The 20,847-nt window shown below is 33.7% G+C and overlaps 1 protein-coding gene across 4 annotated transcripts in view; it reads right to left on the bottom strand.

Moving 5' to 3' along the window:
- LOC148304109 (uncharacterized) overlaps window positions 1–20,847 on the bottom strand; it is a 356,867-nt gene that overhangs the window by 266,264 nt on the left and 69,756 nt on the right. For all 4 annotated transcript variants that reach the window (XM_088268853.1, XM_088268851.1, XM_088268854.1 and 1 more), the window contains exon 2: window positions 7,103–7,183. In XM_088268853.1, coding sequence (XP_088124979.1) covers window positions 7,103–7,183 — 81 coding nt within the window. The remainder of the gene's footprint in view (window positions 1–7,102; window positions 7,184–20,847) is intronic.

The following is a 20,847-nucleotide window of genomic DNA, read 5'->3' as shown; positions in this document are numbered from 1 at the left end:
AAACAAAAACCTTTCATTTTGCAGAAAACACCAACTGCAATAAAATGAAGGTACAGTCATGCATAAAGTAGCGTTATCTTGAATAAGCCAATAGAAAAGTAGACACCATAGACAATTCAGGAAATATTGCGGTAGTGACAATTCAGTTTTGTCCGCCTCCGTGGTGTAATGGTCAGCGTGTTTAGCTACCGTGCTGGAAGTCCCGGGTTCGATTCCCAGGGGGGGTGAAAATAAATATTAGCGGTTTAACACTGTAATATTTATTTACTATTACCCTGGACTGGTTCCTGAAGCGCAAGAGTGATCACCTTGCCTTCATGTAAGTAATGATCAAGATAACACTGCGTCAATTTGACGCAGTGCCCTATGCACCATTAGGTGCGGATAAGGGTTATAATAAAAAGTGACAATTCAAGTAAATAATAAAGTGTCAGTGGAAATTTCTTTAAATACAATAAATATCAGTCGCCTCATTGAATAGATAGATGCTGTTTTCCATTAAATCAAATGTTGATTTTTATTTTTTTTTATTTTTTTAGATAGGATACAGGGAGTCTAATCCAGTTAACCTATTTTTTCATGAACTTTTCGTTACAAGGTCAAATTTTCGATAGAATCACGTATCAATATTCCAAGGCATTGGTAATAATAACTTTGTCCGCCTCTAGTGGTAAGCACATTTGGCTACCTAGCTGTAGATCCCGGGTAAGATTCGCATGAAGGTTTAAATAAATATACATTAAGTGATTTTTGCATACTTATTTGAACTACTTTTTTTACTACTATATTTATTCAATATTACCCTGCAGTGGTACCTGAAGCGCAGGGCTGATGCAGTATCCTATGCACCATTAGGTGCGAATAAGGGCCAGCAGGTAATATAAAAATAATAATTAATAAGACTCTAAATTTATCTTATGATATTCTATTTTAAATGTTTTTGAATTAATAAAACAAAAATCGGTTGGAAAACGCATCAAATACGTCAAAACCAATCAATCTATCGTAAATATACCATTATATTATCGACATTTTTTAAAGAATGTCACTGGATTTGAAATGCCCACACTTCCAATTCCCATCTCAATAACTTCTTCATCTACATTGAGATATCCATAAAACGATATATTTATCGATTGAAAACGGAGTACTTACAAATATTTGAATAGATAATCCACAATTTACTTAATCTTATCGTGTACCGTTAAAATCCATTTAAAAAGACAAGTATTTTTTTATCAGAAAATATATTGATTGTGGGTAATAACTGTGATTGTGACGATGGATATATTGTTTCATAAAAAAAAACGTAGTACATAATCTATTAATATAAAATTTAAAAAATATTCGTTGAATGTTAGCATCCCGGAAGGATAACAAAACAAGGTTTTATATAACAGGACAATAAGTTCCTTTTTCGTGTGATCGAGTACATTATTTGAATAATTTATTCCGTTACTTGTAACTATTAGTTTTAAAAAAAAACCCTCTTTGATCCAAGAATTCTGTACACATAAAAAACAAAAAAAAACATTCTCACAAAAACTAACAAATAAACCAACTAGCCATCACGCCGCTTCTCTGCAGGGGTAGTCAAAGAGAATAGAACGTCACACCAATATGTCTTTGCAAACAATCTTCGCCTCGTGCATATTCATACATCTCTTCATAAATACCCGACGATTATTCTGACTCCTGACCTGACCAGTTTCAGTATTTGAAATACTTGATTATGCCACGTATTCCATTCTCACTGTGGCGGAATATCACATATGAAACGCATGCGTTCGCCAAATATAATATGTCAACTTTATTTTCCAAATTACACGTTCACGTCAACTTAATGTCGCCGCATTTTGTAAGGCGCCAGCGGATGAAAATGAAATACGATAACGTGTAAACACGTTGTTATGAAGACGTTAAAAACTAAGACGTGTGTGAAACCGTATACGGTTATGCGGCCCGCTGGGATCTTGGAGGTGAATATTCCAGACTCAAGACTCATGACGGTTCAAGTAGATACTTTACATTGTGTTAGGGACTCGGAGCTGTGATTCGAGATAAGAGACGGTACAGATTGGTATTCGTCACGCAACTGCGTGAAGCGCTATCCGATGCTGTTTCATATCACAGGGTTCCATGTATATCTTTGGGCCACGGTCAAAAAATATGTCATTCAAGTCCGTCTTCGGATTCAAATTCGACGAAGTTCAGTTACAGCACTATCTATCCACCATTTAAATCAGTTTTTGCTAACTAAAAATCAGAGCATTTTCACGATTTTTTTGTTGAACGCTATTACCCTGTTTTATAATAATTTATATTGTGAATATCATGCATGCACTTTTTATACATTTCTTTCTATCTAAATTAACTAACTAACTAAGAACCATCATGCCACTTCCCCGCAGGGGTAGGCAGAGAGAATGAATGCCCCACACCAATCTGTTTTTATAAATAGGCTGGCAAATACTATCGACAGTATTGTTACCTGATGTTATTTAATGGATTCAAGACAACAAGGCATCATTCTTACATTGAATATAATTTATAAAAAAACTAACTAACTAACCATCAAGCCTATTCCCCGCAGCCCCACACCAATCTGTCTTTGAAAACAACGCTTCGCCTCTTGCACATTCATGCGTCTCCCCATACATACCCGCCGATTATTCCGACTCTTGACCTGACCACTTTCAAGTGTTTGAAAAACTTGACCATGCTTAGTTTTTACTCAGCTATTCCTGCTACTATTTCTAACCACATTCGCATTATAAATTTGATTTGCTATTCTAGGAATTATAACAATATAATTTCTACAAAATGTGATAAAAGATACACTTACTTATGTCACTTATTTAAAAAAAAGTAAACGTAGTTTGATGATACGTTACGTATTTTTTACTACGTCGGATTAAAATTTTAAAAGAATTTCATGTTGAACAAAACTCTACGTTTTGAAATTATTACAATATGTGTCGAGCCCGATTTTTATTACATGATTTCTGTTTTCAATTTGAAATTGTCTTGCGAAAATTGTATGATGTTTTCTTACGATGACGATTTAAACAAATCCGAGGTTAAAAAAAAAATCAAGTTACCTAAAAGTGTCACGATATTTGAAACCTTGTAACTTGAAGTAATTCGTATAACAATATGTAGTGTCATCTAATAAATTGTTTATTATATCGGGTTTATTGTGTGTAGAATGTAATAAAGTAAAGCGTCCTAATAAATACATCAAAATGATAAACACGAATTCGATAAGCGGCAATATGTTGTTTTTATAGATAGTTCACTTCCTGGAGTAGGGTCAACGAATCCTACCGACCACTAGCCTATTGGGAGGAATGTGTACTAACAGTGGTAATATCAGTCTGAACTGGTTTGGGAGAGGGAACTTCTAATATAACGAATGTACGTTTTCAAGATGATTGGGAAATAATTGAAAAACGGTTCAACTGACGAGATACGTGAACAGCAACCGATCCAAGATAAACACTGCAACTACCCGTGCACTCCATAACAACTGTGGACCTCCACAGTCACCAAAACGTAACTTTCCCACTATAAATGATTTTAAGTAATCGGGAATTTACGTTTTGGTGCGATTTAATGATTTCATATTTATTGTAACTGCAGACAGTTGGTAGAATTCCATATTGAATTGTTGGGTAATATATCCAAAATAAAACGAGGTTTGTTGGATTGAATTCTACATTTATTTATGTATATGTTAAAACGTGACGCGTTTCTTCTTCTTAGGACATTATCAAACACTGACTAAAAATATTTGCAAAATGTCCTTAAATACTAACAATTCTCCCACCATTGTGTGTACTCCTAGACCTAATAATAGCAATTATTTTTAATAATACAAGGACATTTTGTAAATATTTTTACTCAGTGTTTGATTATGTCCTAAGAAGACGAAACGCGTCACGTATTAACATATACATAAATAAATGTAGAATTCAATCCAACAAACCTTGTTTTATTTTGGATATATTACCCAACAATTTGATGATTTCATATTGGTTTAACACACGATTGGTCACGTTTTGTCGCAACTTTAATTGAGATTTCGATAGTAAACAGAACAGATTTGCATTTAAAGGATTTTTTGTGCAATATTGGAAATGTAAGTTTTTGGTGAGGACCTCCACAACTGTATGCAAAACAATAAATATATATTTTTACAATGAGTTGCGATTTAAACACAATGGGCCGGAGGAAGTTGAACCATTGTTTTAAATTAAAATAAAATGACTACCAAAAGAGCAAAAAACGTAAACATTAACCTTCTATAACCTTCCATAACCTACAAACGAGGTAGAATTCTCGGAAACACATCAATGATTTGATTTTGAAATAACTTAAAGGAAACGACAAAAAATCCAATACAAAAGACGAATATTAGAAAAATTATTTTAGTCATTCAAATCTACGAGTATTCTTCTTCTTTACGTGTCGTGTCGGGTCCCCACGACGTTGACTATTAGTTGTGAGAAGTCTCCCTATTTTAGGCAGTCCAAAACAGCTCCTCGACGAGCTCCTGTCGACTCGTGTATATTATGGAATATTCCGGGAATGGAAAATCAATCAATTAATTTTTGACAAATATTTTAATGGATGACTATGACTATGATGCGACGATAATAAACCATCATACGCGTTAACGATTATACTAGCCGATATCAAAGTACTAGGGTGCTAGGATAAAAGGATAAAAGATATTGGATACTAGGATTGGATACCAAGATACTAGGATATTGTATCTAAACCCATACATTAATAAATGATACGCCTCTCATAGTATATCTAAAATATAAATAAAACCGTGCGACTTTACCTTGGTATTCTAACTAGTCAATCATCGAACCACATAAAGTACAAACTGTTCAAAATATAGAACACAAAATAATGAAAAACAACTCCACATAAAAACGAAAGCAAATAATAATGGTAGCTCACTCGATTTCAACCGCCATTATAAACGTACACCACAATCGTTTATTTTTACGGCACATGCATGAAAGATTGAATTTGACCTAAAAGTTTTCACTTGTAATGACAAATCTTAATGTTGTATCAGAAAAAACCTCCAAACATCGCCTCGAACTTCAATATCAATAAATTTTAAGTGTATCGAAAATGATATACTAGATAAACGGAAATTACAGACGGAAAAAGAAATCTGTGGGAAAAACTAACTAGACGAATAAGATTTTTTCTACGGCAACATTGCACGCCTGAACATGACGAGTAAAAGTCACTCAAATCAAAAAGGTTAGGTATGTATTGAAACTACTTAATATTCGTCTAAATTACGAATGGCACTGCTACAGAGGTCGGCACAGGGATTTGGCATAGATGCTCGGTCACTGTAACTAGCATTCTGTGTCTAGCATAGGATTGCCACTCATCCTGACACGTCGGAACATGTCACATAATGACGGCGGTGTCTGTAATAAAACGAAGAAAAAAAATGGCATCCTGAATGAATTATATCTCAAAACAGAAAATAAAAGGGCGTGAAGTCTCTTCAGCCGTTGACGGGAATTTCAGGACACAGTTTTTGTTTATAGAAGTGCGAAAAATTGCGGCGCAGCTTCTCCAGGTAGAAGAAGGCGCTGAAAACGGGAAGGGTTGGCGAATAGGAAGACGAATGTTGCAAGAGGACAAGGCTCGATATGGGCATAGCGTCATCGGAGAGAGAATTTTTTGGTACACCAAAAATAAATAAGACCTACGTGATTTCGACTTACGTGAATTCGTACTTGCACGATTTTTAAAAAATGTGAGTGAAATTCTAAAACATTTAAAACATTAACACATTAATAATTAATTACATTCCCTTACCAAAAACTTCCACACACTCTGTATTTTAGAATTTTTACGGAGTGTGTGGAAGTTTTTGGTAAGGAAATGTAATTAATTATAAGTATTTTAATGTTTTAAATGTTTAAGAATTTAATGAACTCTGATGATGACAAGGTTCTTGTCGAAACTGACGGAAACCTCGACAGAATCTACGAAAAATTTGAGAACCCTAATCTAGCGCCATCAGCGCTTCTTCAACATCTGTAAAGTCAATAGCAATCGCTCCTCTTATTGTTCCATTCACGTTCTATTTCTTCCGATGCCACTAATTTACTTTCGCGTCCGATCACTTTTCTAAGCGCTGGCTGGCCTACTAACAATCAAACCACTCAACCGTAGGTTAAAACTTATTTGACAATGCGAAGGAAAATGGCGAATCCAATTTCACATTCGTTAGCCGATCTGTATCGCGTTCGAAATGATAATGGTAATGGAAAAAACGAAAGTTACATATCGACGGATGAGATTTCGCTTTCAAAGCCGGTACTAATCAAAATCGAAAATTGGTATGCGGGACTATTAAATTTATAACCCATAAATACTCGTAGAAACTATAATAGCATCTGTGATTAGGTACGAGTACATGAAATTCTTTAATGTAAAAGGAAGTGTTAACTGACTGGCTGACGTTCATCAACACTAAGCATGAATCTAGAAACGAACATTTTAGAGAATAGATTGTTCATTACGTACGCTGGGTGGTTAAGGACAGATTTTTGGACAATTAACACTCACATCTTCAAAATCACATGTTATATGCATACGTCAAAGTTCGTAATGAGATTAAGCTTTAATATTAAACAAATTGGTTTAATGTATTTTTCGAAAGTAATTTTACATAACTTCGAAAAATAAAACAAAAATCCAAGAAACGAGAGTGAATTCCCGATGATATATTCACATATCGATAACTGACGACTTTATGGAGTATATAATTTTGAATTAACGTTGACATTTTAAAATAAATAACTACATACGTATTTAAACAAAAAAAACAAAAATTATATTAATGGGAGAGGAAGCGAAGAAGAAAATAAGTGTACAGATACTTCATCCATATAAATTAAAACGTAAAAGAAAATTCGCATAAAACTCAAGTTTTTAAAAATAATTCACCGATAGTTCTGATAAAAACTTTATGATTGAACTTTCAACCGCAATGGCAGCGCCATCTGTTGAATGTAGCAGAAACACACAAAATACTAAATATTAAGCTTACCTTTGTTCTGTTGAGCGGGTTAGAGAAGTCCCATCCAGGAGCAACGAACAAATATCCACAATTTGAAACCTTTCGGCTAGCCTGAAAAGAGAAACACACTCATTAGCTTCTGCCATAAATACATATCAAAACTATTCACAGATTACGATAATAAAGTATGTATAACATACACACGTTCTATAAGATTAAAAACGATAATTATGATAATAAGCATAGTTCTTAATCCCGTTAACATCGTCTTTAGACGATTTTGTAATGTACGTCTTGGCTGATAAGTTTCAAAAGAATACAGTGGAACCTCTCATAATGAGCATAATTCGTTCCAGAATCTTACTCGTTAAGCGAAACGCTCATTAAACGAAAAAAAATTGTTTTGACTGGCGCGGAAGTCCTGGCTCACAAGTTAATATCGTGAAAAAGGGACTTTACCTTTCACTGTAACTTATGCGAAATGTCGCTCGTTAAGGGAGTAACTTTTGAACAACTTTTTTACTCGTTATGAGAGGTGCTCGTTATGAGAGGTTCCACAGTACTTGTGATTAATAAATTTTTATGATTAATAAATACCAAGTAGTAGTTGTTGGTGCTAGGTGCGGTTGAGTATTTGTTCTCAAGTTCTGGCATTTTGCCCACCCATTTGTTTAAGAAGTCAGTGACTTGCGCAACGGTAGGTACAGCACACAAGTAACCAAATTACACGCGTACACTGCCTACTCATCATAAATACTCCTATGTTATATTCACACCCGTTAGGTAATAGGTCAAAGCGTTTAAGACAATGAAAGAAAACGTACTCGGAATGCCTTGCATACAAATTGCATTTGACTACTTAAAGGTGGTGAGCAAAATGATGAAACAAAACGTTGAAACAATGTAAGGATTATACGATATTATGCAGTGCTATAATCATAATTTTAGAGTTGGAATTCGTATTCCACAATTGGCATATAGATCTATGAGATAATAAATATCTTATAGGTAGGTACCCCGAATGAGATGAAGCATCTTTCGGTTTTATACAAAAAATGAAAATCTGAATCTTACTTTATATTCATTACAACTGAATTCCTTATAAATGAAATAATTATAAAATCAACTAATTTTGCATTAAAAAAGCAATATCTTTTTTCTATAGAAAAATATATTAAATTTATAACTGTTTTTAAAATGACATAAATTAAACAAACTTTTAAAATAATTTGCCAGGTTAGTGTCGTATTTTTTTTTCAGGGTGAAGAGTCAAAGTTACCTAAAAATTTATTTTAATATCATTGACCGGATATTTTTTTTCCGCCAACGCAAGCCAGTATTGGTAATATTTAGGACTGTGATCAACAGAATACTTATTCAGTATTATAGAACAAAAATTAGAATTCTAAAATATGAAAAACTGAAAAATTGAAAAACAAAAAACTGATCTAAGGCGTAGATGTTCGGAAAATTTATAAAAGTGGAAATATCTGGAAAACTAAGGCACTTTTACCAAGGTCAAAATTTCAATTTTTGGTGAGTCATAAGCTGGCCTAATACCCCTTAAAAGGAATACGTCGAGTTATGGGACATCCTGTCTGAGAGAGTAAATAATAATAATAAAAAAATAAAGATAAGGTCGGGTTTTCTACCCTAAAGTTGTGTACTTAAAATATTTAAGTTCATGTGGATTTAATTGCGAATTTCGAGGAGGTCAAATAAGTTATTTTGAAGTAGTAAGCTCAGAATAAGTATTTTGCATTGGGTTTACGATATGCGTATTTTTTTAGGGCACTTATGTGTGAGCCTAAATTTGTCAAACAGACAATCAAAATAGCTAGAATTAACGGTCTGTTAAACCGTTAGATCGCTGGCACCAAAATGATGATCATGCGCATTGTAGTCGTCCAGATATGTAATCATGAATTGTTCCGAAGGTAGCGTGGTGACAGACCCTCATAAATATGCAAAACTAAACAAACAATGCTTGCCATCCATCACATCTATAATGTATGTCGCTCGTCATACATACGATCATTAAAAAAACAATAATAATTATAGTACCGCTATCGGCTGTGCTCAGGAAATCTGTTTTGGGGCCCTTGCCAGAATACTTGATGAAGACGTTACACAGCTCTTGTGGGATCGTCTACACAGCATAGTTTCTTGTATCTTAAGTTTTGGTGTACAATGTGAAAAATGCGATGTAAAAACCGATAAACAAAAATATTACAATAATTTTTCTTCTAACCCTTATCCACACTTAATGGTGTATAGGGCACTGCATCGTACCAACGCAGTGTAATCTTCATCGTTAATTGCTTAAAGGAAATGTGATCAATCCTGCGCTTCTTGTAATAGTCCAGGGAGACATTTAAATAAATATATGACAGTGAAAATGACTTAAATTCGCACATAAGGCACTTGACAGTGAAAATAACTTAAATCCGCACATAAGGCACTTTATCGTTTAGAACCAGCGTTACCTAAAGGAAAGGTGATCACTTGTGGGCTTCAGGTACCAGTCGAAAGTAATATAAAAAAATACCAAAGTGAAATATCACTTCAATTTATTTTGACATCCCTAGGAATCGAACCCGAAATTTCTTCCACGGTACTTACCACTACACCACGAAAGCGGGCAATAATACTCAAAATAAATACTTATTCAAAATATTTATCCTACATTCCTTTGATAACCTCCTCTTTGCGCTCCCGCGGGAATAGCAGTGAACTTTAAAGTGAACGATGAACGATAAGGAGTGTTAACATACTCATATTTTAAAATCGGGCATAGTACCGGGCATATTATCCATACCACAAAGTTAACAGTGCTTTTAATATTCAAAATATATGATTCAAGATATTTTAATTTAGGAAGAAGCTGTCTAGATAGGTGTATTTTTGCTAAATAGTATTGTTAACTGCGATTTCCGTAATCAACGTTCTATAGCCTGCGATGCGAACATTTTTGCGCGACGTTTACATCCTATTGTACTGGTTGATTTTTCATCACCAAAAGGAAATGTCACTAGAGCTTGAACATTTCAAACAGTTGGAATTTAACTGGCGATGCCGTGTTTCAATACGTATCTGATCGCGAGCATCTGGTTGTGAATGCAACGGATACAAAACGTTTTGACGATAATAATAATTATTACGCTGCATATGAATCAGATCTGCGTGGAAAGCTGAACTAGACAATGGACGCATAAAGCGAGGCTGAAATAAATTTATCGTACTATGCGCGGCAACCATTTGCGTAGAGTTCACGAGATGGAATTGAAACATCGACGCGACAATGGAAAGAAAATCTAAGCAAGCTACAGAAATGGACGAGATGAAATAAAATGACGATTTAAATAATAAAGCTACCTAAATTATTATTAATCCGATATCAAAAATATCCCTAATGCATCAGAATTTAGAAGTGTATGAACGAAAAGCAATCTCATTTCCGTATGTCAGAAATAATTTAAAAAACAAAGGAAGTGAAGTTGATCCAAGATTTCTTCTTCATCTTTTTTCTTTACGACGAAATTCCAACATTCTGGATTGGCTTACCCGGTATGCCATTTAAGAGTACTAAAAAATATTTCCGAAACTACACAGTCCATATGAATTATATTGTTCGGTTTTGTCAATTGAAAAACAATAAGTATATTACAACATACAGATTAAGATCGTTGAAAAATAACTTTTTTTTGTGAAACTTCTTGGGGGGCGATTCGATAATCGATAATTGGACGAAAATTGAGAGAAATTTTTCAAGGAAGAGTCACGTTTATTAGGCACTTTTCATTACATGAGAGAGAAGAACGATGTAAAGTAGACATAGCAAGAAAGAGGTCTATACATTACGACGCCACAGGAGTGGAGCAAAAGAGAGCGGCGTATATTCAACAATACAAAGCGATAGAATAAGACAGTGTCACGCATGCACGCATTGTAGATGCACAAGTCAGACCCTATATATGAACACCTGAGATATCACGCGTTGTATAAGTAATATTTATCACTGTATCTTCAACAACAAAATTCACAGCTTCAATATATGCATTTTTTATCATAATCTCGAAAATATCAAATCACGGACACACATGTCATATTTTATTTATCACAAACCATTGATATCAGTAATCACGGACACACATGTCATATTTTATTTATCACAAACCATTGATATCAGTAATACAAATTGAAGCACCAATCAATAACAATGTAAATATTGAATAAACAACATATTTTTTATGCGAGTTTTGCATTGTTATATTTTATTTGAGATGCTTTCTCTATCTCTCTCTTTCTTTCTATCACATAAAGTCTCTCTTATTCTTTATTTTTTAAGGGGTTTTTTACTTTTATCAAGTGTACGATACTGCACGCACAATCTTTTTTTTTAAACGGGCATATACCTTTTTTCAATTTCATATTATATTGTTAAACAAATGTGTCAATACTATTTTATATTCTATTATGTTACAATATAATGGTATCGTACGACACGGACGTAGTTTTTTCCTCCTTCTTCAGAATGCTATTGTTAAGATGGATATTTAGTAGCTATGATTAATGGATATTATGTTATGCTAAGCCCATTTCGCAAAAGAAACGTCGAACAATGTTGAAAAATCTATTATTAAGATCTTTTTCGTTTAGGTTTTTAAACGAACTAGTGATTTGAAATATTTTCAATGAATAAACAGATGAAAATTAAGTTATGGTAATAATAAATGAATATACTTATGTATAATTAATTTTACATAAATGGAAGAACTGTGTTGCTACCTAAGTAGATGTATACAGAAGTAAATAATAACAGTAACAAGTATTGTGAACAAGTATTTGGACACACTCAAAACGTTGTAAATAAATTATCTGGTCAAATTATAAGCTTAATAATAAAAATGAAAATGGTATTTTCTGGCGTTTCTCATGTGTATGATTATAATCCAGGATTCGGATCTCACATACTAATATAAGAGTTTCTGCATAGTAAAAAAGCTTCTTTACATCTCACCAATAGATGTCTCTAGTGAAGTTCTAGTGATTCAAGAACAAGGTTTCTAAATTGGTTCATATATATAGAACTTCCAAGAATTTGAGTAGTGTGGTAGTCAATAATGGGTAGAATTGGTGAATGTTACACGTGTGTAAAGTGATCACTTAAACCAGCCTATGACGGTCGTCAGCCCCGTAAATGCCCAGACTTCCATATTCTTCTTCATCTTTGTTGAGATGTCAAAAAATAATATAATAACAATAAACTAAGATAATTTATATAGCGCTATTTTCGTACAAAACTACCTCAAGGGTGAAATGGAAATGATTAAGCAAACAAATGCGTTTTTTTTTTTAAGATCATCTCACTCTTACTAGAACTGCATCCGCGTCATCGGCCTGTAACAGCAAAGGCACGCCAAATTTATTGACCTTTTTGCGATCTGGTAAACTCATTTACAATGACGCCTCTTTCCCTTAGTTTTATTGATCAAAAATCGTTGTGATTCGTAAATTTTAAATATAAAAAAATATATAATACTATACGTATAAAAAAATACAATGTATGTAAGCAGCAAAAAATTACATTTTCGCCTTACTCCGTAGCGTAATGGTTACGTTTGACTACCGCTCTGTAGGTTCCGTAAATGGAAGCATCTGTAGCTTCCGAAATAAGTCGTAATAATATTAAACTGAAGTGGTAAAAAACAAGTGTTGTATTTTTATTTTTTTTTAATTTATTGGCAAATTTTGGGTGATACCTGTATTTTTAATTTAAACATATAAGAAATGTTTATATTATCCACCGACACTTCGTGATGGAATTGCATTTTTAATATATTATTAGATTAAAACCAATATTTTTAGCTTTTCCACAAAAAAGCTAAAAATATTGGTTTTAATCTAATAGATAATATATTAAATATAAGAAATGCGTTTTATATTTTATTTATTTTTACTTTGAGCAACAGAAATGAGTGATCGGGAAAAACTAATTATATATATTTTTAAATTAACCTAAATTACCGATGTAGTCTATATATGTACTTATGTACATTCGCACGTGTATGTAACCAACTGCAGATGGTAAAATGACTTGCGCGTACATTACAAGTATATCTATGAATTTTCAACGCAATGTAAAGACGTAATGATATACGATAATCGAGGCCTTTGTGCAGCGGAATGAGCATATGAATGGAAACTGCAATGAAAGGCTCGCAGAGTACTTCCGGTCAGGCGGGAAGCCGCTCACAACTTCCGGAAGCCGCGCATTCTAGAGCACACGCGAACTGTTAAATTAGAGTTCCACATACAGAGTAAGTGTTCCAGCAAGTCGTGACGGCTCTGGCCGAGGCTATTTCATTGTCAAAGGGAAATAGCACTTATTAATTTCAGACAGTTGACAGATTTTACAACTCGATCACGAAATCCACATGCAGTGCTTTATTGTCGCGTACGTATTGTTCACAACATTTTGAGTGTGTCCAAATACTTTTTCACAAATGTGGATTATCTCCAATTATAGGAAGTATCTTTATAATACATTTTGACATCACAATTAGGATTATCTATTATTGGAAGTAATCCAGATGTGTGAACAAGTATTTGGACACACTCAAAATGTTGTAAATAAATTAAGTGGTTAAATTTTAAGTTAAAACAATAAAATGAAAAGGATATTTTGTAGCGTTTCTCATGTATATAATTTTAATCCAGGATTCGGACCTCACATACAAATAAAGAGTTTCTGCTTAATAAAAACCTTCTTTCATCTCACCATAGATGTCTCTAGTGAAATTCTAGCGATTCAAGCACTATGTTTCGAATTTGAACAGTATATATATATATAGAAGTTCCAAGAATTTGTAAAAAGAGTAGTGAGGTTGTCAATCATGGGTAGAATAGGTGAATGTTACACGTGTGTAAACTGATCACCCAAACCAGCCTATGACAGTCGTAAGCCCCGTAAATGCCCAAACTTCCATATTCTTCTTCATCTATGTTGCAAAAAATAGGTATTGTTTGGTACGACATAAGTGTATATGTACATGTGATGCGTTTATACATATGATGCCATCTGACGAATAACGTCATTTGACATTGACACTTGAGCTGAGTAAAAAATAAATATGAATACGTAATTTAAACCCTGCATTTATTCGATAAAACTGATAATATGGCGTTAGAATTCAAATCAATAAGAGATTGAACAATGATTAAATGATTAAAAACAAAGTGTTATCATTATTAATTATAGACTTCAATACAGGAAAGAGAAAAAAACACGCCACATAAAGAAATTTGATATTATCTCCCTGGCGTTTAATATTATATTTATTTTAACACTATGCAAATGATATAACACCTACGATATTTTGAATGCAGTTATTTTTACGGTGTTTCGTTCAACGCGGATGCAAATCATCTAGTAGTTATGATTCAATAAGCGAGGCAGACATAAATTAGACTAATAATAAACCTCGACAATATCCAGCCCGCGTAGGTGTGTAACAATGATCGGCTTTCATTAACATATTCTCCCAAATGAACACCCTATGCCGCTCAGTGTCTAGCGAAGAATGGAGAAAAGAAAATAAACATGCTATTATTTATAGGGTGGCGCAAAATTAATCACACTATCAGAAGACGTTATAATTTCTGCAAATGGCGCCGCACGTCAATCATATTTGACATGTGCAAATCAAACAGCTGCAGTTTACAAAAAGATTTATAAAACGGACACAAATGTGTATCGACACTGGCGGCAGCCACTTGACGGATATAATTTTATCGAATTAACAAAAAAAAACGGTTCAAACAAAGATTGCCGTCAGTAAAGACCATTTTTTTATTTGGTAAAAAGTTATTAAAAAACGAAATGAGATTTTTAATTTTGCGCCACCTATTTAATTTGTATATTGCAGCTGTTAGTTCATAAATATCAAATATGATTGACGTACGACCCCATTTGCAAAAATTATATCATCTTTCGATAGTATTTTTTGACATCCTAACATAGATGAAGAAGAATATGGAAGTTTGGGCATTTACGGGGCTTACGACCGTCATAGGCTGGTTTAAATTATCACTTTACATACGCGTAACATTCACCAATTCTACCCGTGATTTACAACCAAAATACTCAAATTCTTGGAAATTCTATACATATGATCCAATTTCGAAACATTGTACCTGAATCACTAGAATTTCACTAGAGACATCTATCTTTCGATAGAGTGATTGATTTTGCGCCACCCTGTGTTTACGACGCTCTCCGCTGAGCGATTCAAATCACGCGACGCAGAAATGTGAAACTTGCATGAAAAATGACGATGGAAGAAATGCGCCGAGGCGCGAAGGTATTTATGAAATCGCTTAGGTGTCCCAGGTACTAAGCGGGACGGGGCCAGAGGCAGCCCGAGATGGACAGACCGAGCGTCACACATCACACCCGGACAGGTGGTCGAATTCAATGGCCATAAGTGGAAACACGTCAAATCCTTTCAAAAGCAATGGAAACGAGATAAAGATCTATATCCAGCAGCGTAAATAACGTGACGTTGATCCAGATTAACGCGAGGGCGTGAGCAATTACGTCACTCAATGAAATAGCACTAATAAATGATCTGAAACAATTATCCTATATTTGTTTTTATAAGGCAACACAGCAATCTTTGCGGGTATGTAAAATATGAACAAAAAAGAAAATATTCTTTAGTATGGAAATTAATGATGTACACTATTATCTTGTCCGTATCTTAAATATTTTTAATACTATCATCAATAAAAGGGTGTATTCGTGTGTGTCAACGAGACCAATACACCTTCATCGTTCCTTCTAAAAAACGTAGTACCTACATATTTAAATTGGCAATTGTCTAGAACAATATTTTAGAACGACATTAAAAAAATTTATATCATTATCTATCATTATCATTTACATATCATAATCCACGTACGTATAAGCGCCCTTGAGGTAATTTATTTACTAGATAATTTATATAGCCATTTTACGAAAATGGCTATATAAATTATCGAAAAAATTTATTATTTTATTTTCGCCTGCCTTCGTAGTGGAATGGTTAGCACGCTCGGCTATCGCAGTGGAAGTCCCGGGAGGGGGTCAAATATATTTAAATGATTTTTTCACTCTAATATTTATTCAATTCTTTCCAGGATTGGTACCTGAAGCGGAGGGCTGATCATCCTTCCTTCATGTATTAACGATCAAGATAACACCGCGTTTAAATGATGCAGTGCCCTTTGAAAAAGAATTGAAAACGGCGGAGGAAAACAATATAATATGAAACATTTGGATGAATTTTATTTTATTTTATTTTTATTTGTTTGGGAATTATACAGCATGTACTTTTTTTTGTAAACAGTTACATTGAGAATGATAAAGCCAGTTAAATAATTCCACATTTATGTTATGAATACTATTGAACATTAAGAGATAAAAACAGAGAGGGTGGGTGTATGTGAAAAATTTAAGGGTAGATCGCTAAAAATATCGAAACGAGGATGGGAATCGCACAAACCGGACTCAAATCAGCAGAAGTGTGTCTATGATGAAAGATTGAAAAATAAATGCGGATGCTGAAGGTCCGGACGGATGACAGGAATGGAGAGCAACGCACGCTTTTCCGCGAACGTCTCCGCGGGGCCCGAGATGTTCTCCTCATAACGGGCGGGAGCTGCAGCAGAACTCCAAATGCGGTAAACCAGTTCCCAGACTGCAGATCAACGGCGTGATTTAAAAGGTCGACTATTATAAATGGTCGCATCTCATCCAGTACGTAGAGATAACAGATACGACATTAGTAGCAAGAGTGGCCAATTCAATTGAATCGCCAATATTTTTATAATTATCATATCGAAAATGACTTTATACGCATCTACACAGTACAAAGAATAAGATTAACACACTTATTTATTTTTTTACAAAAATGTTAATAATATTAGTATATACCCACTCACCGAGATTTTTATGTCTACCGGTTTCGAGACGCACCCGTCTCTTCGTCAGGACAATCACTAACACAGCATGCAAACAATACTACCCTTCACCACCATAGCACCATTTACACACTCAAAACTACACAAATTAAAACAGTTTGTAGAGGTCATTCATGTATAAAGAAATATTGATTCAATACAAAATCGGCGTCTTTTAATAATTTATCACTCAAACCCTCGTCCGCACCCGATGGTGCATAGGGCACTGCATCGTATTAACGCAGTGTTATCTTGATTGTTAAAACATGTAGGAAAGGACAGGTGTTGAAGGGTGGTGTGGAAGGAACGTCCCTCCCCTTCAGGTACCAGTCCAGAGTAATATTGAATAAACATTAGAGTGAAAAAATTACGTATATTTATTTGACCCCTTCGCTTTGGGGAATCGAATCCGGGACCTCTAGTACGGTAGCCGAGCGTGTTGACCAGAAAACTACGAAGGTGGACAAAAAGAAATATTAATGCAGTAAAAAATAAGCGTTTTTTAAGCATTACGAATCGAAGTAAAGCGTGTGCCGAAACCAGTGTGCAAACACTACATCCATCTAGCTAATTGGATTCTACGTGTGCTCTTGCTTCAAGTTATGATTGGTCATAAAAGGAGGAAAAAATAATTTCGAAATGAGAAAAAAGAGCAATCGAAGAAAGTATATATATTATTTTGAGAAATAAAGAGACTTTGTGTTTTGATCCACACACATTTTTATTAACCAACTAGTTTCGGCAACAACCTATTGCCCTCTTCAGGGTTTAATTTATGACTAAAATTAGTCATAAATTACACCCTGAAGAGGTATTTTTATTTCTCAAAATAATATATCAATATGATCCACAAAGTTAATGCTTTCAATATTCAAAACAGAAGAAAGTAAAAGCTAAGTTTTTAAAAGTATGATTCCTCGCCGGCATTACCCCAGCGAAATGAACTATGTCAGTCACGATGAGGATAAATATAGGTACCGAAGGTTCCTGGTACCAACTAGGACAATCAGATAACTCCCGACTCACATACCGCAAAAGCAGAACAAACAATACGTAGATGATTGAAATTATATCTCCGATACCAAAACAGATGAGGCAGTAATAACTCGTTGTGTCATTCTAAGAGCGGAATATGCCGTCTTTCACAACGAAACGGCAATGGTCGGTTGCTGGTTACTGCTGCGGTGATAATTCACACAAGTTGGGCAACGCTATCTTTACTATGGAAAAACATTGGGAAATCAAGAGTTCTTATCGATTTGAATGAGAATATGTACGTATTGTATGATGCAATAGAGCATCCGGACGCTGATCACGAAGAACTGAAGTTATCCGACATGATCACCGTGGACACGAAGTAATCATAGAGTAATTAAACAGAAGTAGAAACAGCTATATAATGTACAATTATACAATATTATGCACATATTAAGAGAATACTACAACTTTAATCAAGAATGAGTAATATTAAAAAAAAAATAAAATGCATGAGTAAGAAGCAGTGTTAACAAATCTAATGCCCTTAATAACAAAAATAAAAACATACAAATTATTAATAACAATTTATCGTTCTTCCTAAGATACACCACGCGTATTAACGGTCACTGAACATGTTTGAATGGTGTAATTTCCTTTATATATTTAAATATATTTAAATATATATATATATATATATATATATATATATATATATATATATATATATATATATATATACATATATATATATATATATATATATATATATATATATATATATATATATACATATATATATATACAGATATAATTTTCTTCTAACCCTTATCCGCTCCCGATGGTGCATAGGGCACTGCATCATATACGCAGTGTTATCTTGATCGTAAAATACATGAAGGAAAGGAGATCAGATATGCACTACAGGCGTAGATCCAGGGTATTATATATTGACCAATAAGTGAAATCTGAATTCAAGATTCTGAAGACAAGAAATTGTTATTTTTGTATAGACGTATGTTTGTACTAGAACCCCAATATAAATGAGTCTCAATGCTTTGAAAGATCACAAAAATTAATTAAATGGTGCAATATTTGCAAAACATTTAGTTTTTAAATTATTTTAAAGTATATTATTTCGAGAAATAAAAATACTTTCTGTTCTGATCCACTCACATTGTGTGAGTGGATCAGAACACAAAGTATTTTTATTTCTCGAAATAATATATCAAGATGATCCACAAAGTTAATGCTTTCAATATTCAAAACATATTTTAAAGTAGTTAATCCAACCATGGAATACCACCTGTTTAAAAAACAACCTTACCTCTAAGGACGATATTTTACAGCGGGGAAATTCCGAGCACACGAGCAAATACAATTTATATTCCTTGAATAACAAATAAATTAATCGGTTTATAAAGCATCTGATTTGAGAAACGCAGTAGTCATGCTTTGAATCATATTGTGCTTGTGCACACGGTAATACCGAAAGCTCAATTTCCATACTAATTGATTTATTGGACGGCTTAAATGGAGGCGCATTTTAACGGAGCCACATAACAGACCAAAAACACTTTTTAACGCCAAGAGCGTTTCAAATCAGTAAGGAAATATCGATGAATAATGTCAAAATAATATATTGGCGGGTAAATCTAGTGTTCTTGTGTTTCTTCATAGACTAAATAACCACTAAATCATGAATATTTTAACGATTATTTATTCTTGATAACAATAAAACGAAAGTAATTTATTACAAAACACCTTGTTCCATTCATCATGTTTACCATCTCATATTTTGGTAATTATTATTAAAAATTGTTTTTTGTTTCTTTATCTTTAGTTTTCAAAATTAATGTACTGAAAAATAAAGATATTTGTGTAAGGGATTAATTATATTTTCTCATTATTTTCCTTTAAACATGCTTCTAACCTTGTTTTATTTTTTATTTGCCTATTTACTATACCTTTATCGCTTTACATTTTATATTTTGCACTGTGTATTGTTATGTATTACTTACTTATTTGTTTTTTTAGTATTTTAAGCCTTAATCCCATGTCCCAAAATTATTCATGGAAATCATCAAGAATAATTAATATTAATATTTTATATGTAATATGTTTAAAATAATATTCCCATTGTTGAGGTAGTTTGCCTGATCACGGATATTACATTTTAGCACTCCGGTAGTGTTTTTGATCACAACTCGTAAGATAAGACAACTGTGGAGGGTAAAAAGAAGAGAATCGCAGATCTCAACCCTGAAGCGCCGAGTAGGGTGATTCAACTCTCCTGGGTGCCGTCCAGTCTGGGCCGACAATCATAGCAAAAAGCGCAATTATTGCGATCGTGACGCTTGTTACTTATCAATTTACTCGGCTGCCGAGTCCGCTGCCATTCGATCTGTTGAATATTTTACTAAACTGTAACCGACAGAAAGCGCCAGTAAACAGGTGCATTATCGACACCAGTTTATAGTTAAACGCGACTTGGACAAACGGGGCTAAGCGGAGCTATCGGACTGATCGGCCGCCTGACTTATGAGGATTCGATTGGATGAAGGATTTCTTGTTACTTGGAATTAAATACCATAGGGAAATAGCATTAGTGCCAATAAATAAAATTGTATTATTTATTTTTAAACAGTTTACGCGAGTTTTAGATAACTGTCATAATTGACAGCATGTTCAACTAGAAACTAAACAAATGTTCATGGTATTTTATACACACTAGTAGGCGATAAAAAAGAAAAGAAAAAATAGTAACCTTAAGTCCAAATTTATAATCAATTAAAAGA

This window comes from Brachycentrus maculatus, unplaced genomic scaffold (assembly GCF_059751285.1).
Source record: "Brachycentrus maculatus isolate JH-2025_06_01 unplaced genomic scaffold, ASM5975128v1 h1tg000334l, whole genome shotgun sequence".
Lineage (NCBI taxonomy): Eukaryota > Metazoa > Arthropoda > Insecta > Trichoptera > Brachycentridae > Brachycentrus > Brachycentrus maculatus.
This window is presented reverse-complemented; position numbering and strand designations above follow the sequence as displayed.